We start from the raw sequence: 19734 nt of genomic DNA on the forward strand, positions 1-19734 counted from the left end.
TACCTGAAAACTATCAAAAACACCGAAAACACACACAGAGTAATATCTTCTCAACTTAAGTAATTATGCAATTATGGACTAAGAATGCAACTAAATGATCCTAAAATGCAACCTAAATGCATCATGAAATGCCTATATTAATATGACTCATCAAACTCCCCCAAGCTAAACTGTTGCTTGTCCTCAAGCAATCAAACAATAGACACGGGAAGAAAATGATAACCTACAATATGGGACTAAAACAGGGTCAAGCACACAATCCAAAACACGGAGATATCAATCCTACATGAACCAAGCATCGAGTATCAATGAAACAAAGCCGCATAGCACGTCATGTGACCAATCAACTCAACAATCTTACCACAGACCCTTTCCCCCAAGCTGGACTTAACAACACTTGACAGACCTCACTATAGGTATGTGAACTAATACTCTCTTGTGTTTAGGGCGAAAATCAATGACACTCAACGATCTCAACCTATATATATCAACTCAGAAGAAGCATACTCTTTAACTTTGACCTTTTGACTCACTTTCAACACGAAAAATGTAACACACAAAGATCAAGAGGACTTTAAGGGTTGTAATGAGGCTAGGGTTAAGGGTATGGATCATATTTTGGGAAATGTGGTGGAAAAGCCAAGAAGGGGAGCAAATATCAATGTAAAACGGCCTAACAAGGCATTCATACAACTTCATATAACACCATCATTACCACAATATCACCACAATATTTTCATGCATAGTAACCCATATATAACCTTTTCACTTTTCTTTCAAAATATGTTCACTTTCTTTGTTCTTTCATTTCTTTTTCTTCATTCTTTTTCATATTGCCAAAATCTCTTTGCACCACATTCAAATTCGATGATAAAGCTCATTAATAACACTTTCCTTCAACATAACCATGCATTAACTACATCCATGTAATACAGTATGACCAAAACTAACACTTGCTCCCCCAAGCTAGGCTTGGGACAATAATCAAATGAGGTTAAGGGTTGTAATATGGGTGTAAGTAGCAAGCAAGGGTCAAGAAAGCTCAGCGGGGCTAGAGACGGGAAATATGTAAACAAATAGAACTCTGGAGCTAAAATCATGAAATGAACGCCTCAATCATATCAAATAGTGTACACAATCAAGTATCAAGGATGTACCAGGTCAAAATCAAGATCAATACATCAACTGAGGAACTAATCACTCATGAAAGAACATAACTGACACAGATTCGTCAGTTTATTAGGCACAGAAGCTCACATGGGTCAATTTTGTCTGCACAGTAAAGTTAAAGCCAGCCAGAGAGATCAAATAGTCTTACCACATCCAATCAATCGTATCACAATTATGCTATGAAGAATCATGAAACCACTGTACAACAAAGCTGTAGAGCTGTAGTAGAGATATCCACAAAATTCTCGAAGGTGTGCCAACAATAGTCCCATAGATGAAAACTATAATGAAATGAGCTATCTAAAATGCAACTATGATGCAACTAAGAAAGCAGTACATTTTTTTGGTTACACGTAAACTCCCACTCCTAATAAGCAGTACAAACCGTGCAACATCCTATGAAAGCAATGAAATCTACACTAAAAAGCCATAAAAGATAGAATATTCCTCCCCCAAGCTAGAATTTGCAGTGTCCTCACTGCATAAACTAGTTTAGAAAAAGAATCAGAACCAACCCCGACAATCATCCAACACCAAAGTCTCCCACAAACACCGCAATCCACCACAAAAACCACACACAAATCCTGACAATCCGATGAACTAACAATTCAGTCAATGTGTAAGATTCTCAGCGAGATGGGAACAAAATAATCCAAGCAAAAATGCGAGATGAACATTAACAACAATTATAAGTGAGAAAAGATGCTTACTACCCAATGAATTGGGGAGAAGAGTCAAAATACTCAAAAATCATGTCATACTGCTTCACAAACGCGAACTTAGACTAATTTGATGCCTTCAAGAAGAAACCCCAATTCAATGAGAAAGGTTAGGGTTGGAAGTGTAGGTGAATGAGGAAAAAAAGGAAAAGGTGGCTTTGTGGTGGTTTTGTGTCAAGTGGCCGAGGGTGGCTCGTCGCTGGCGGGCGGAAACCGGTCGGACGCCCGCCGAAGAGGCGGTAGAGAAGAGAGGGGTCGAGTGGGGCGATGGGTGCTGGAGAAGGGCGAAGGGCGAGAGGGCCTGAAGGGTTTTAGGGTCGCCGCGTGGTCGGGATGGTCGGACGCCCGCCGGTCGTCGGGGCTGGTGCGGGGCAAGTGTGGGGGAAAGGAGTGGGTTGAGGGTTTGAGGGTGTGGGGTTGGTGGTTGGTTGTTTTTTTTTTTTTTTTGTGTAGGTTTTGTGTTGGGTCGCGATGGGGTGGGGAGATCGAAAACCCGCGGCCGCGGGGTATATCCCGCGGGCGGACGGGAGGGGTGGGCTGTTAGGGGTGTTGGGGTCTGCGGGCGCGGGTGGGAGAGAGTGCGGGGCGCGGGCTGGAGATCCCGCGGGCGCGGGTTGGACCCCGCGGGTGGACAGATGCGTGGGATGTGGGGGGAAATTGGTGCTGCGGGCGCGGGATATCGGGTAGGGGCGCGGGTTGTACCCCGCGGGCGCGGGTTTTACCCCGCGGGCTGGCAGAACATTGGTGAGGGAGGGGTCGTGGCTGGCCGCGGGCGCGTGTTTTACCCCGCGGGCTGGAGGAAAAAGGGTGATAGTGGAGCCAAATTCCCGCGGGCGCATGTTGGAGCTTGTGCTTTCACCTATAGTAAAAAATTATACACCAAAACCACTAAACAACACTTTTGCATGGTTAGTCTAATAAAAAAATGAAGCTTGAATTCAAGTGAATTCAAAAACTAAAAGAAACTACGAAAAGAAACTAAACTAAAAAAAAAAAAAAAGAAACGAATTCAAGTGAATTCAAAAACACAAAAAAAATAAAAATAGATTGAATTCAAGTGAATTCAATATGCAAATATTTTTGTGCTTTTTTTTTTATTTTTTTTTTTTGAAAGTTAGGAATAAAAGAAAAAGGAAGAGTTAGAGATTCGGGTTGCCTCCCGAATAGCGCTGGTTTATGTAGGTCCCGCACGACCGTTTACCGCTACATTGCACACAGATCGATCAAACCTCTTTACCTGTTGGCATCCATCAAGGTCAAATTCTTCACTTGCTAGCATCTTCTCTATAGCATCCACTTCATTGCTCCATATACTGCCATCACCTATGGAAGACTCAAGACAAAGTACCGCCTCCAAGGGGTCTCTATAGAGAGCTTGGGGCATGTTATCATGGCAAATTACATCAACCACATCAATACTCCAACACTTTTCCTCTAGCATAGGACTTTTCAAAGCAGTGCTCAGATTAAAAGTGACCTCATCATCCCAACAGATAGTGTAAGCTTACCATTTTTCACATCAATGACAGCACCAGCAGTATGAAGGAATGGCCTACCCAAAATGATTGGAATCTGCCTATCTTCCTCCATATCAAGTACAACAAAGTCCACGGGAATAAAAAATTTACCTACTCTAACAGGTACATCCTCTAAAATACTAGGGGGTATTTAACAGAACGGTCGCCATTTGTAGAGTAATATTGGTAACTTTCAAACTTCCCATATTCAATTTTGAGGAAACAGACAATGGCATAACACTCACACTAGCCCCAAATCACATAAAGCCTTATCAATGAACAAACTACCAATGTGACAAGGTATAGAGAAACTACCAGGGTCTTTTAATTTTGGTGGAGATTTATTTTGTAAAATGGCACTACATTCTTCAGTAAAAGCAACTGTCTCCACCTCGTTAAAAGCCCTTTTCCTAGTCAAGATATCTTTCATAAATTTAGCATAAGCAGGCACTTGAGTAATTAATTCCGTGAAAGGAACTGTTACCTGAAGATTCTTGACGACTTCCAAAAACTTACCAAATTGCTTGTCCAGCTTACTCTTGAGGTGACGATTGGGGAAAGGAAGTTTGATAGGAGGAACCTCAATAGCAGGCTTTTTGGCTTCATTGATCTCTTCATGTTCAGTGGCGCGCTTAGAGTTCTCCTTGTCATTTTTAGCTTCAGCTGGGACCTGTTCCTTATCATTTTCCACACTCAAAGTATCATCAATTGGCATGGGTGGTCCATTATAGTGAGAACCACTCGGAGAGTGATGGCATTTGCCGAATCTGTAGGCTGAACAGGTTGTGCTGGAAGAGCACCTTGTTGGCGAGTAGAGTTCGAAGTAGCCAATTGTGCCAACTGATTCTCCAACATCTTATTGTGAGCTAGAATGGACTCAATTTGTGCCTTGTCAGCTTGTCGATCCTTTTGCATTTGTAGCATCATGTTTCTCATCTCAACCATCATTGGATCGGCAGGAGGTGCTTGTTGAGATGGATTAAAAGGTGGTCTAGAGAAACCAGGAGGGTGTTGGGAAGGTGGTTGGTAGTACCTTTGGTTCAATTGTTGTGCTTGTGGTTGTGGTGCAGGAGGATTCAGGACATTAGTGCTCTTGTAAGACAAGTTAGGATGATTTCTCAACCTGGATTGTATGTGTTGGAGTATGGGTTGTTCGGCTGATATGTTTGAAAAGCATTAACTTGTTCGAGAGAACTCCGACACTCTTGTGCCCAATGTCCAACTATGCCACAATTATCACACAAAATCACGGATGTAGTACCCAAAGCAGCAACACTTGCAGGAGAGGAGAGTTGCATATTGTCAAGCTTATTGCTGATTGCATTCATTTGTGCAGCTAATAGGGATATATAATCGATCTCATGCTTTCCACCCTTGTTAGCTAGTCCTCGAGGATTACCATATTGAGAGTTGTGGATAGCCATCTCCTCGATCAAATCATGTGCAGCATCAATTTCTAGTTTCATGAATCTCCCATTTGCTGCAGAGTCAAGGATAAGTCGCGAGTTGTTCCCCAAACCATTATAGAACCCTTGAACTAGGAACCATTTTTGTAGACCATGATGGGGACATTCTCTCTGAAGATCTTTAAATCTTTCCCATGCCTCATGTAAAGACTCATCAGTCCCTTGGGTGAAGTTTGTAATCTGACTACGCAACCTAGCAGTCTTCTCTGGAGGGTAGTACTTTCTGTAGAAAGCTAGAGCCAAGGTATTCCAATCAGTGATCCCAAGAGTGGCTCGATTAATCCCATTGTACCACATCTTTGCCTTGTCTCGAAGTGAAAATGGGAAAAGAATCTCCCGAATCTGATCTTGTGTCACTCCCTGCTGCTTAATGGTAGAGCAATATTGGCAGAAATCTTGATAATGAAGATTGGGGTCTTCATTAGGTCCACCACCAAATTGTTTTCTTTCGATCATGTTTAGCAATGCAGGTTTGATCTCGAAATTTACAGCTTCGATTTCAGGCATTTGATTGCTTTTGGGAAGTTCAGCCAAAGAGGGTTGGGAAAAATCAGTAAGCCTCCGAGCCATCTCTGATTCTGGTGAAGCAACAGAGCAATGCTGGTAGAATCAGAGTCAGAATCCAAAGGATTACTTCCCTTGGATTATCTCGCAACTGTCTGGAAAAGTTCTTCTGTCTATGAAGGATCTTTCGATTTCAGGATCAAATTGTAGGCAATCTGAACTCAAACTCCTGCGCATAGAAGAACTAAAGAACAAACAATTAAGAGATTTTGTCCCAAAGAACAAGTGTTCTCTGAGACGAGAGTTATAATCTAGACTCTAAAACAATTAAAGAAAATGGAACAAAACCGTTTCCCCGGCAACGGCGCCAAATTTTGACAGGCTAAAGTCGTATCCCTTATCAAAAGTAATCCTAAGTCCTCTAACAAAGTAGTCAGGGAAGTAGGGTCGAATCCACAGAGAAACAGTGTTCTTTTCCTAATTGTCAGTCAAATCTAGAGTATAGGAACGAGGTTTGTGTGTAATTATACTAAACTAAACTATAACTAATAAGAATTATCAATAATAAAAAGTCTAGGGCATAGGTTCACCAATGATCAATATTTCGGGATGAAACACTAAAACAACAATTAATAATGCAGTTAAACAGATTGATTCGCTCTCTCAAGTCTAAATCAAGCATAGAACGATATTAACAGGCTCTCGCAATTTATTAACACCAATTCTACCTATTGAAACTAGCCTTAATATCAAGTTTATACCTCTCGGCGCATAACCTAATATTGCAACACTATAACAATCAAATCTGGCCAAATTGGATTGAATAGACTATAAAAACATTCAATAGGAATCAACATGCATCAATAAAAATCAATACTTTAATAAACATCCCTTCCTAATTGATCATGGATCCCCTAAACCCTAGAAATAGACTACTCAATCATAATTGGGGAAAACATATTCATAATTAAATAAGCAAACATGAATTAATACTAAAGGATTGAATAGGAATAAGAAGAGAAGAGAAATAATACCAATTGTAGAACCAATCTTGCAAAAATCAAAGCTTCTATTGAAAATTCAATGTAAAATGGAGAAAAAGCAAAACTAGGGTTCTTCAATAATTGAGAGAAAAAGAAAAATAATCTCCAATCAATTAATGACGGAAAAAAACCAAATAGAAAATAAGATAGGAAATAATAATATTCCCTTGAGTCTTTATACCTTTCTATTTCCTAAAACAACTAGAAAAATAGAGTCTAATTCGTCAAAAGATAAAGCCTTATTCGACTAGGAAACCCGGAATAATCCGCGGCCGCGGATTTTCGGGCTGCAAAACAGCGTCAACTTGCAAAGACCATATCTCCCAAACTAGAAGTCGTATCGGGGCGTGTAATATACCGTTGGAAAGCTCTTCAAGTCTAGTTTCCAACCCACTGGAATCACTGAATTCCGATCTCTGGATAATAATTATGATCAAAAGAGTGCACATGACTCAATTTCCATACTTCTTTTAATACGTTTCCGCTATGTTTGAGTTGCAATCCGACTTGAAGATGCCCTTTGGACTTCTCATTTGACTTAGCTCCTTCCTAGATGCTTCTCATGCTTAAGCTTGTCCAATAATACTCCAATTGTGTTCTCAATACCTGAAAACTATCAAAAACACCGAAAACACACAAGAGTAATATCTTCTCAACTTAAGTAACTTATGCAATTATGGACTAAGAATGCAACTAAATGATCCTAAAATGCAACCTAAATGCATCATGAAATCCTATATTAATATGACTCATCAAACTCCCCCAAGCTAAACTGTTGCTTGTCCTCAAGCAATCAAACAATAGACACGGGAAGAAAATGATAACCTACAATATGGGACTAAAACAGGGTCAAGCACACCATCCAAAACACGGGAGATATCGATCCTACATGAACCAAGCATCGAGTATAAATGAAACAAAGCCGCATAGCACGTCATGTGACCAATCAACTCAACAATCTTACCACAGACCCTTTCCCAAGCTGGACTTAACAACACTTGACAGACCTCACTATAGGTATGTGAACTAATACTCTCTTGTGTTTAGGGCGAAAATCAATGACACTCAACGATCTCAACCTATATATATCAACTCAGAAGAAGCATTACTCTTTAACTTTGACCTTTTGACTCACTTTCAACACGAAAAATGTAACACACAAAGATCAAGAGGACTTTAAGGGTTGTAATGAGGCTAGGGTTAAGGGTATGGATCATATTTTGGGAAATGTGGTGGAAAAGCCAAGAAGGGGAGCAAATATCAATGTAAAACGGCTAACAAGGCATTCATCAACTTCATATAACACCATCATTACCAACAATATCACCACAATATTTTCATGCATAGTAACCCATATTTAACCTTTTCACTTATCTTTCAAAACATGTTCACTTTCTTTGTTCTTTCATTTCTTTTTCTTCATCTTTTTCATATTCCAAAATCTCTTTGAACCACATTCGAAATCGATGATGAAGCTCATTAATAACACTTTCCTTCAACATAACCATGCATTAACTACATCCATGTAATACAGTATGACCAAAACTAACACTTGCTCCCCCAAGCTAGGCTTGGGACAATAATCAAATGAGGTTAAGGGTTGTAATATGGGTGTAAGTAGCAAGCAAGGGTCAAGAAAGCTCAGCGGGGCTAGAGACGGGAAATATGTAAACAAATAGAACTCTGGAGCTAAAATCATGAAATGAACGCCTCAATCATATCAAATAGTGTACACAATCAAGTATCAAGGATGTACCAGGTCAAAATCAAGATCAATACATCAACTGAGGAACTAATCACTCATGAAAGAACATAACTGACACAGATTCGTCAGTTTATTAGGCACAGAAGCTCACATGGGTCAATTTTGTCTGCACAGTAAAGTTAAAGCCAGCCAGAGAGATCAAATAGTCTTACCACATCCAATCAATCGTATCACAATTATGCTATGAAGAATCATGAAACCACTGTACACAAAGCTGTTAAAGCTGTAGTAGAGATATCCACAAAATTCTCGAAGGTGTGCCAACAATAGTCCCATAGATGAAAACTATAATGAAATGAGCTATCTAAAATGCAACTATGATGCACTAAGAAAGCAGTACATTTTTTTTGGTTACACGTAAACTCCCACTCCTAATAAGCAGTACAAACCGTGCAACATCCTATGAAAGCAATGAAATCTACACTAAAAAGCCATAAAAGATAGAATATTCCTCCCCCAAGCTAGAATTTGCAGTGTCCTCACTGCATAAACTAGTTTAGAAAAAGAATCGAACCAACCCCGACAATCATCCAACACCAAAGTCTCCCACAAACACCGCAATCCACCACAAAAACCACCACAAATCCTGACAATCCGATGAACTAACAATTTGCAGTCGATGTGTAAGATTCTCAGCGAGATGGGAACAAAATAATCCAAGCAAAAATGCGAGATGAACATTAACAACAATTATAAGTGAGAAAAGATGCTTACTACCCAATGAATTGGGGAGAAGAGTCAAATATACTCAAAAATCATGTCATACTGCTTCACAAACGCGAACTTAGACTAATTTGATGCCTTCAAGAAGAAACCCCAAGTCAATGAGAAAGGTAGGGTTGGAAGTGTATGTGAATGAGGAAAAAAAGGAAAAGGTGGCTTTGTGGTGGTTTTGTGTCAAGTGGCCGAGGGTGGCTCGTCGCTGGCGGGCGGAAACCGGTCGGACGCCCGCCGAAGAGGCGGTAGAGAAGAGAGGGGTCGAGTGGGGACGATGGGTGCTCGGAGAAGGGCGAAGGGCGCGCGAGAGGGCACTGAAGGGTTTTAGGGTCGCCAGCGTGGTCGGGATGGTCGGACGCCCGCCGGTCGTCGGGGCTGGTGCGGGGCAAGTGTGGGGGAAAGGAGTGGGTTGAGGGTTTGAGGGTGTGGGGTTGGTGGTTGGTTGTTTTTTTTTTTTTTTGTAGTGTTTGTGTTGGGTCGCGATGGGGTGGGGAGATCGAAAACCCGCGGCCGCGGGGTATATCCGCGGGCGGACGGGAGGGGTGGGCTGTTAGGGGTGTTGGGGTCTGCGGGCGCGGGTGGGAGAGAGTGCGGGGCGCGGGCTGGAGATCCCGCGGGCGCGGGTTGGACCCCGCGGGTGGACAGATGCGTGGATGTGGGGGGAAATTGGTGCTGCGGGCGCGGATATCGGGTAGGGGCGCGGGTTGTACCCGCGGGCGCGGGTTTTACCCCGCGGGCTGGCAGAACATTGGTGAGGGAGGGGTCGTGGCTGGCCGCGGGCGCGTGTTTTACCCCGCGGGCTGGAGGAAAAAGGGTGATAGTGGAGCCAAAGTCCCGCGGGCGCATGTTGGAGCTTGTGCTTTCACCTATAGTAAAAAATTATACACCAAAACCACTGAACAACACTTGTTTGCATGGTTAGTCTAATAAAAAATGAAGCTTGAATTCAAGTGAATTCAAAAACTAAAAGAAACTACGAAAAGAAACTAACTAAACTAAAAAAAAAAAAAAAGAAACGAATTCAAGTGAATTCAAAAACACAAAAAAAATAAAAATAGATTGAATTCAAGTGAATTCAATATGCAAATATTTTTGTGCTTTTTTTTTATTTTTTTTTTTGAAAGTTAGGAATAAAAGAAAAAGGAAGAGTTAGAGATTCGGGTTGCCTCCCGAATAGCGCTGGTTTATGTAGGTCCCGCACGACCGTTTACCGCTACATTGCACACAGATCGATCAAACCTCTTTACCTGTTGGCATCCATCAAGGTCAAATTCTTCACTTGCTAGCATCTTCTCTATAGCATCCACTTCATTGCTCCATATACTGCCATCACCTATGGAAGACTCAAGACAAAGTACCGCCTCCAAGGGGTCTCATAGAGAGCTTGGGGCATGTTATCATGGCAAATTACATCAACCACATCAATACTCCAACACTTTTCCTCTAGCATAGGACTTTTCAAAGCAGTGCTCAGATTAAAAGTGACCTCATCATCCCCAACAGATAGTGTAAGCTTACCATTTTTCACATCAATGACAGCACCAGCAGTATGAAGGAATGGCCTACCCAAAATGATTGGAATTTCTCCTATCTTCCTCCATATCAAGTACAACAAAGTCCACGGGAATAAAAAATTTACCTACTCTAACAGGTACATCCTCTAAAATACCTAGGGGGTATTTAACAGAACGGTCGCGCCATTTGTAGAGTAATATTGGTAACTTTCAAACTTCCCATATTCAATTTTGAGGAAACAGACAATGGCATAACACTCACACTAGCCCCCAAATCACATAAAGCTTTATCAATGAACAAACTACCAATGTGACAAGGTATAGAGAAACTACCAGGGTCTTTTAATTTTGGTGGAGATTTATTTTGTAAAATGGCACTACATTCTTCAGTAAAAGCAACTGTCTCCACCTCGTTAAAAGCCCTTTTCCTAGTCAAGATATCTTTCATAAATTTAGCATAAGCAGGCACTTGAGTAATTAATTCCGTGAAAGGAACTGTTACCTGAAGATTCTTGACGACTTCCAAAAACTTACCAAATTGCTTGTCCAGCTTACTCTTGAGGTGACGATTGGGGAAAGGAAGTTTGATAGGAGGAACCTCAATAGCAGGCTTTTTGGCTTCATTGTCTCTTCATGTTCAGTGGCGCGCTTAGAGTTCTCCTTGTCATTTTTAGCTTCAGCTGGGACCTGTTCCTTATCATTTTCACACTCAAAGTATCATCAATGGCATGGGTGGTCCATTATAGTGAGAACCACTCGGAGAGTGATGGCATTTGCCGAATCTGTAGGCTGAACAGGTTGTGCTGGAAGAGCACCTTGTTGGCGAGTAGAGTTCGAAGTAGCCAATTGTGCCAATTGATTCTCCAACATCTTATTGTGAGCTAGAATGGACTCAATTTGTGCCTTGTCAGCTTGTCGATCCTTTTGCATTTGTAGCATCATGTTTCTCATCTCAACCATCATTGGATCGGCAGGAGGTGCTTGTTGAGATGGATTAAAAGGTGGTCTAGAGAAACCAGGAGGGTGTTGGGAAGGTGGTTGGTAGTACCTTTGGTTCAATTGTTGTGCTTGTGGTTGTGGTGCAGGAGGATTCAGGACATTAGTGCTCTTGTAAGACAAGTTAGGATGATTTCTCAACCTGGATTGTATGTGTTGGAGTATGGGTTGTTCGGCTGATATGTTTGAAAAGCATTAACTTGTTCGAGAGAACTCCGACACTCTTGTGCCCAATGTCCAACTATGCCACAATTATCACACAAAATCACGGATGTAGTACCCAAAGCAGCAACACTTGCAGGAGAGGAGAGTTGCATATTGTCAAGCTTATTGCTGATTGCATTCATTTGTGCAGCTAATAGGGATATAAATCATCTCATGCTTTCCACCCTTGTTAGCTAGTCCTCGAGGATTACCATATTGAGAGTTGTGGATAGCCATCTCCTCGATCAAATCATGTGCAGCATCAATTTCTAGTTTCATGAATCTCCCATTTGCTGCAGAGTCAAGGATAAGTCGCGAGTTGTTCCCCAAACCATTATAGAACCCCTTGAACTAGGAACCATTTTTGTAGACCATGATGGGGACATTCTCTCTGAAGATCTTTAAATCTTTCCCATGCCTCATGTAAAGACTCATCAGTCCCTTGGGTGAAGTTTGTAATCTGACTACGCAACCTAGCAGTCTTCTCTGGAGGGTAGTACTTTCTGTAGAAAGCAGAGCCAAGGTATTCCAATCAGTGATCCCAAGAGTGGCTCGATTAATCCCATTGTACCACACTTTTGCCTTGTCTCGAAGTGAAAATGGGAAAAGAATCTCCCGAATCTGATCTTGTGTCACTCCCTGCTGCTTAATGGTAGAGCAATATTGGCAGAAATCTTGATAATGAAGATTGGGGTCTTCATTAGGTCCACCACCAAATTGTTTTCTTTCGATCATGTTTAGCAATGCAGGTTTGATCTCGAAATTTACAGCTTCGATTTCAGGCATTTGATTGCTTTTGGGAAGTTCAGCCAAAGAAGGTTGGGAAAAATCAGTAAGCCTCCGAGCCATCTCTGATTCTGGTGAAGCAACAGAGCAATGCTGGTAGAATCAGAGTCAGAATCCAAAGGATTAACTTCCCTTGGATTATCTCGCAACTGTCTGGAAAAGTTCTTCTGTCTATGAAGGATCTTTCGATTTCAGGATCAAATTGTAGGCAATCTGAACTCAAACTCCTGCGCATAGAAGAACTAAAGAACAAACAATTAAGAGATTTTGTCCCAAAGAACAAGTGTTCTCTGAGACGAGAGTGTATAATCTAGACTCTAAAACAATTAAAGAAAATGGAACAAAACCGTTTCCCCGGCAACGGCGCCAAATTTTGACAGGCTAAAGTCGTATCCCTTATCAAAAGTAATCCTAAGTCCTCTAACAAAAGTAGTCAGGGAAGTAGGGTCGAATCCACAGAGAAACAGTGTTCTTTTCCTAATTGTCAGTCAAATCTAGAGTATAGGAACGAGGTTTGTGTGTAATTATACTAAACTAAACTATAACTAATTCAAGAATTATCAATAATAAAAAGTCTAGGGCATAGGTTCACCAATGATCAATATTTCGGGATGAAACACTAAAATCAACAATTAATAATGCAGTTAAACAGATTGATTCGCTCTCTCAAGTCTAAATCAAGCATAGAACGATATTAACAGGCTCTCGCAATTTATTAACACCAATTCTACCTATTGAAACTAGCCTTAATATCAAGTTTATACCTCTCGGCGCATAACCTAATATTGCAACACTATAACAATCAAATCTGGCCAAATTGGATTGAATAGATATAAAAACATTCAATAGGAATCAACATGCATTAATAAAAATCAATACTTTAACTAAACATCCCTTCCTAATTGATCATGGATCCCCCTAAACCCTAGAAATAGACTACTCAATCATAATTGGGGAAAACATATTCATAAATAAATAAGCAAACATGAATTAATACTAAAGGACTGAATAGGAATAAGAAGAGAAGAGAAATAATACCAATTGTAGAACCAATCTTGCCAAAATCAAAGCTTCTATTGAAAATTAAATGTAAAATGGAGAAAAAGCAAAACTAGGGTTCTTCAATAATTGAGAGAAAAAGAAAAATAATCTCTAATCAATTCATGACGGAAAAAACCAAATAGAAAATAAGATAGGAAATAATAATATTCCCTTGAGTCTTTATACCTTTCTATTTCCTAAAACAACTAGAAAAATAGAGTCTAATTCGTCAAAAGATAAAGCTTTATCCGACTAGGAAACCCGGAATAATCCGCGGCCGCGGATTTTCGGGCTGCAAAACAGCGTCAACTTGCAAAGACCATATCTCCCAAACTAGAAGTCGTATCGGGGCGTGTAATATACCGTTGGAAAGCTCTTCAAGTCTAGTTTCCAACCCCACTGGAATCACTGAATTCCGATCTCTGGATAATAATTTATGATCAATAGAGTGCACATGACTCAATTTCCATACTTCTTTTAATACGTTTCCGCTATGTTTGAGTTGCAATCCGACTTGAAGATGCCCTTTGGACTTCTCATTTGACTTAGCTCCTTCCTAGATGCTTCTCATGCTTAAGCTTGTCCAATAATACTCCAATTGTGTTCTCAATACCTGAAAACTATCAAAAACACCGAAAACACACACTAGAGTAATATCTTCTCAACTTAAGTAACTTTATGCAATTATGGACTAAGAATGCAACTAAATGATCCTAAAATGCAACCTAAATGCATCATGAAATACCTATATTAATATGACTCATCACTCTCCCCTCTTAACTCTTCTGTAACTTCTGCTGCTGTTATTTCTGTCTTCTAATCTAAACCGAGATGGTTTTAGAAGAAACAAACACCACCCATTATTCCATTTTTGCGAAAACTGATCATTTTCGAATCTTAGCTCCTTCGAACTCGATAAATCAAGGATGTTACATGCTATGTGTATGCTTATCAAAAGCTCAACGATAGTAAGGCATTCTGAGTAAATAAATCGAAGTTGTAAACAGAACTTGGTCATCTTTCTACAATGACAGCATCGTTATATCTTGATATCAGTTCATTAGAGCACATATGGAGCAGAGGAAGTGTTGGAATGGTTATAAATTTTCATTGCCGTGTTTTTGTAAGGTCGTCCGACGGAAAGTATTGGGTCAGACGGTCTGACCCAATACTTTCACACACACACACACACACACACACACACACACACACACACACACACACACACACACACACACACACACACACACACCACACACACACACACACACACACACACACACACACACACACACACACACACACACACACACACACAGATATATATATATATATATATATATATATATATATATAATATATATATATATATATATATATATATCACTATTTTACTCCACTATGATAAAATTGATAATAATTACAATATGCATAATAATAAGGACTCTTAATCGAAATTTTATGATATAAATTTTGGCCTAAATAAGATTCATAAGTCCGTTTACGTTGTATGAATATTCTCAAAATAAGTGTTCTAGCTATAAATGTGTCACTATTTATCTAAAATGAATCATTTTTCTTTCACTAGTTTTCAGTTGGCCTATTTTACTCAATTCGTAATATAATACATTATTTTTGTAAATCAACTATATATTGCGAGTTTGCGACCTATGCAATTTGTACACTTCTTGAGACCGTCCTACAGTTCATGCCCTTTCTCCGCCAATCTTTGCTTACTCATAGGCCTTCCATTATCACTTTTGGAGCTCGCACCGTCGAGTTTTATTCATAGTTGATCCACTTTTTATTTCACTAGCTTTCAATTGATCTATTTTGCTCAATTCGTAAAATAAGACAATCTTTTTTTTTTCTTTGATTCGATAATTAACTAGCCACTCATGAGCTAGTAGATAAGAAGGGGATCCTAACCTATAAGAAAACTGAGGATTTATATCCAGAAGCAAATATCTACACAAATACCCCAAACATAGAGACGATGAAAGTCGAACTCCCCAACATAATGTTGAGAGGTAGGAGTTCCAACCATTAGGCTCCCACATAATTCTCTAAGACGGTCTTTTATGGTGGTTGTATAGATTGTTTTTTTTTTTTGATCCATATGAGCCACGAAAGGCAATACAAAGTACAAAGAAGAGAAGAGGGATTCGAACCTGTAGCCTATCGTTCACAACACCTCAGTCTTAACCACTAGGCTAAGACATCCTTGATTTGGTTGTATAGACTATAGTATACAATAATAAGAGTATAAAACTTAGAATGTATAATGAACTAACAAAACTTATACGACCCTCCAAATTAGTACACCCCACGAGGGGGTGAAATGCACAAACCCAGATAGTATTTGTAGGCCAAAACTGAGACAAACAGTCTTTCTTTCCCTAATTTCAAAGGGTTAAACTCCAAATGCAATTCTCTCTCCTCTCCAAAACACCAATCTCCATGGCCTCTTCCCACTCTTCAACACTTGCTACTATTCCCACCTACAACTACAAGGATAATACCTGGTTTTTCACTCACTACTTTGCAAAATCACATACTACTACTACTACTACTATATTACCATTACTAACTTTCAACAACTCTTTCTTTTTCCCTCATTTTCTTCTTCATCTTTCTTCATTAGTGGTAAAAATTAAAGATGCCCTTTTTAAGTTATGCACTATTTTTCACTTTCTTTCTCACTTTTAAACAATTGGGTGGATTACCCATCTCTCAATTTCTCCAAAAATCACACTTTTATCTTAAAGATGAAATCTTTAATCATCATCAATATTGCAATGAAAGTTGTGGTACATTAAAAGTATCTTTCCCATTTTACATAAATAATTCTTCATGTGGGTGGTTTAATCCTCATTTATCTGATTCATTTAAACTCACTTGCCTTAATTCAACTTCTCTTTTCTTAAACATTGATTCCCAAAACTATAGAGTAATTGAATTCTTTTCTGATGGAGTTTTGGTGGATTTTCCTGGGATTTCCAACACTTGTAGATCTTATAATGACTTAAATTCATTTGGGTTTGGTGGAAATGATTGTTTTGGGATTTCAAATGATAATGTGATTGGATTATATGATTGTGAGGATTCTTCTTTGTGTAAGGCTAATTGTGAAGCTAATGATTTGCCTGGATGTGATAAAAATGGGAATGAAAATGGGCCTGTTTGTTGTTACCCTTTATCTGATCATAGTGTATGGCATATTGGAGATAAATTTAATGTGTTTTCTAAGTTTGAATGCAGGGGATTTTCTTCTTGGGTTGTACCAAGAGGGATGAATTCTGGGAAAAGAGGGGTTAAATTAGAATGGGGTTTACCTATGAATTCATCTCAAGAAGTTTGTGTTGTTAATGCATATAAAGTTAATGCTACTACTGTGAAGCATGGAATAAGATGCATTTGTGATGGTGGTTTTGTTGGTGATGGATATGTCAATGGAACTGGGTGCTTGAAATGTGAGTTGTTTTACCTACCTATATGATTGTTTGTCGATTTACTTACTTCCTCCGTTCCAAAATAAATGAAACGCTTTTCTTTTTCATGTGAGCTTTTTGCTCTTTTAGAAAATTATATTTTTTGTTCTTTTCCTTGTTTGTGTGTATAGTTGGAGTCTACTCAAGTAAACTTTCTTTTTATTATACCTTTGTATTCTTTTATTATGAATCGTATGTTATTTTATAAACGAACATGACATGTGTTATTTATTATGAACGGTGTATGATTTTAAGGGGTGCATTTTTTGGGAGGGATTGAAATTCTTTTTAATAATTGGACCGTCTATTCATATCTCTGATAGTAATTTCTTTTTCTTTCTATATCTTATTTATGAAAGTATATTTTGGGTCTTTACTATACGTTCATGTTCTTTTATCATACTATAGTATGTTACATCACTGTTGATCTTTTATTATAATGTGTATTATTTTATAGATGAATATGAGATATTTTTTTGGATTTTGATGTATGTGCTTTTAGAAGCATGATGCCATGTGTGAACATTGGTGTTGAATAGAATTGCAGGAATTTGTTTCTGAAAGAACATTTTGGTGTAAATTACATGGATTCTTCTGTTGCTCATTGTTTTTTCTAAAATCATTCTTAACCTTAGAACATCTGTTCCTATAATGGAAGGTATAATTAGTTTCCTGAGGTAAAAATTTTATTTTTTGTAGCATGTTTCAAAGATGGAAAGGAAGAATTTGGCAAAGACTGTGAACCAAGGAGGCACAGTAAAAAGAAGATGATAATATTAGCTGGTAATACTCTGACTTCCATTATTCGAATTTTGGATGATTCCTTATTCATAATGATTGTAGACTCGTACTTTAAAATCATTCTGAACTACTAGATATTCCATGGTCCGTCAAGATGATCACCTAAGAATTTTTACCTTAGAATTTACTAAAAGATTTTCCCTCAGAAAAACTGATACTTTTCTACATTAGTATTCTTCTGAGAACAAACTTCTTCTGTTGTAAATTGCAGGAGTTCTGACATCAGCTTTAGCCACTGCCTCATTGCTTGCCCTTCTTTGTCTGATAAAAAGGTCAGTGAAATCTACCGCGTATGGCTCTTCCCACAAGCCGCAATTTCGCAGCACATTATCATTCCGAAAATCTTGTAACACGAGGCTTTTCACCTTAAATGAACTAGACGAAGCCACCGATGGATTCAGCGAGGGCCAGAAAGTGATGGACAGTACTTGTGGTGGCAGTGTCTTCACAGGAACTCTTAAGGATGGTTCTCAGATTGCAGTACAGAGGGTCAAATGTGAGAACGAGAAGGATCTGATGCAAGTTTTAGCCCGGGTTGAACTTTTATCTACAATTATGCACCGTAATTTGGCTCATATCTTTGGATGTTGTATCGATTCAGGTTACACTCCTATGATAGTTTATGAATTTCCTGAGAATGGAACCCTTGAAGATCATCTACACAAAGGAAAAGGAGAAAAAATCAGCCTTGATTGGTACAAAAGATTAAGCATTGCTGCTCAAACAGCTAGTTTACTTGCATTTTTACAACATGAAGTTTCTCCTCCTATTTCCCATCATAATCTCAAGACTAGTACCATATTCTTAGACCAAGAATATAATGTCAAAGTTTCTTGTTTTGGGTTGTTTAGTAGTGTAGAATTGTATAATAGTGATGTTTATGAATTGGGAGTGTTTCTTTTAGAGATAGTCTCAGGCTCGATGCACGAAGATTTGCCTACAATCGCGTTACAGAAGATCCGGGATGGTAAATTAGAAGAGATAATTGATCCACTACTTTACTACCATGAACAACCTCCTTTCAGAAGGGAGCAGATTGATAGAGTTACTGATATTGCTACAAGATGCATTCTATTTGGTGGAAATGGCAAGCTTAGGATGTTGGATGTTGCAAGAGAACTTGTGCATATCACTAAAGACAGCATTGATGGTGGTAGTAGAAGAGGGCCAGCATTGGAGGAAACCTTCTCAAATTCTAGTCTTCTTCAGATGATTTCTGTGTCTCCTGATTCAATTTATGTCCCATAAATCTTAACCTTTTATTAAACTACCTATTATAACTAAAAAATGGTGTATGATCTCTTGTGTGCTTATGTCTGTTTCTATATCTTGGTAAACTTGTATTATGTATATGCTTTTAAATAGGGAAATGATGTGTTCATTCTATATACATCTCAAGAAGCTACTACTATGATATAGTACTATGGTTGTTTTCTCTGCTAATATGAGTAAAGCTATTTACCTAATCGTTTTCTCCAAAGCAAAGAGGTATATTGACATTCTTACTACTGGCTTTATCGTAGTTCATGAAACAAAAGGGTGAGAATGTTAATATAAGTCTTGTTTTGCTGGAGAAAAATTGTCGAAATAATATTTTTCTTGTATGCATATGACGACCCTTTTATAAACCACATACGCATTAGTAAGTTAGAATTTAGATAAGGTATTAGTAAGTTATATTAAACCTTTTTTGTTCTAATTCCATAGTTTGATTCAGCGGGAGAAGAGGCAAAAATTAGAACAAAAATATTATTTGATTCATCGATCCTCAAAAAAAGAAATAAGCAAAGTAGCATCGTTGAGTACTAAATGGAAAATTCATAGAAAGTTACAATCTCTACCACGTAATTAGCGTCTTAGGGACTACACTAGAGACCTAAGTTTAATTTGGAACTTGTCCACATCAATAAGTTTTTATATTTATGTAGTACCTTCTATGCACAAAAAAAGGGGAGAATCATGCAAGAAAGGGGTAAAAATAACTTGTGAAGAGTCCTACA

The 19734-nt window shown here is 38.8% G+C and overlaps 1 protein-coding gene and 2 non-coding genes across 3 annotated transcripts; all 3 read left to right on the plus strand.

Annotated features, from left to right (window-relative positions):
• The first annotated feature begins 4960 nt into the window (after positions 1–4960).
• On the plus strand, positions 4961–5067 carry LOC125494489 (small nucleolar RNA R71). Its single transcript, XR_007270737.1, has one exon. It is a non-coding gene; the product is annotated as a small nucleolar RNA R71 (small nucleolar RNA).
• A 6916-nt stretch (positions 5068–11983) lies between these two features.
• Positions 11984–12090, plus strand: LOC125494488 (small nucleolar RNA R71). The gene has a single exon (XR_007270736.1). It is a non-coding gene; the product is annotated as a small nucleolar RNA R71 (small nucleolar RNA).
• A 3693-nt stretch (positions 12091–15783) lies between these two features.
• On the plus strand, positions 15784–19122 carry LOC104900864 (probably inactive receptor-like protein kinase At2g46850). Its single transcript, XM_010688414.4, has 3 exons — positions 15784–16915; positions 17633–17716; positions 17946–19122. The coding sequence occupies exons 1-3, from the start codon at positions 16102–16104 to the stop codon at positions 18980–18982; spliced, it is 1935 nt and encodes a 644-aa protein (XP_010686716.1). The 5' UTR covers positions 15784–16101; the 3' UTR covers positions 18983–19122.
• The last annotated feature ends 612 nt before the right edge of the window (positions 19123–19734 follow it).

This window comes from Beta vulgaris, chromosome 1 (assembly GCF_026745355.1).
Source record: "Beta vulgaris subsp. vulgaris cultivar EL10 chromosome 1, EL10.2, whole genome shotgun sequence".
Taxonomy (NCBI): Eukaryota; Viridiplantae; Streptophyta; class Magnoliopsida; order Caryophyllales; family Amaranthaceae; genus Beta; species Beta vulgaris.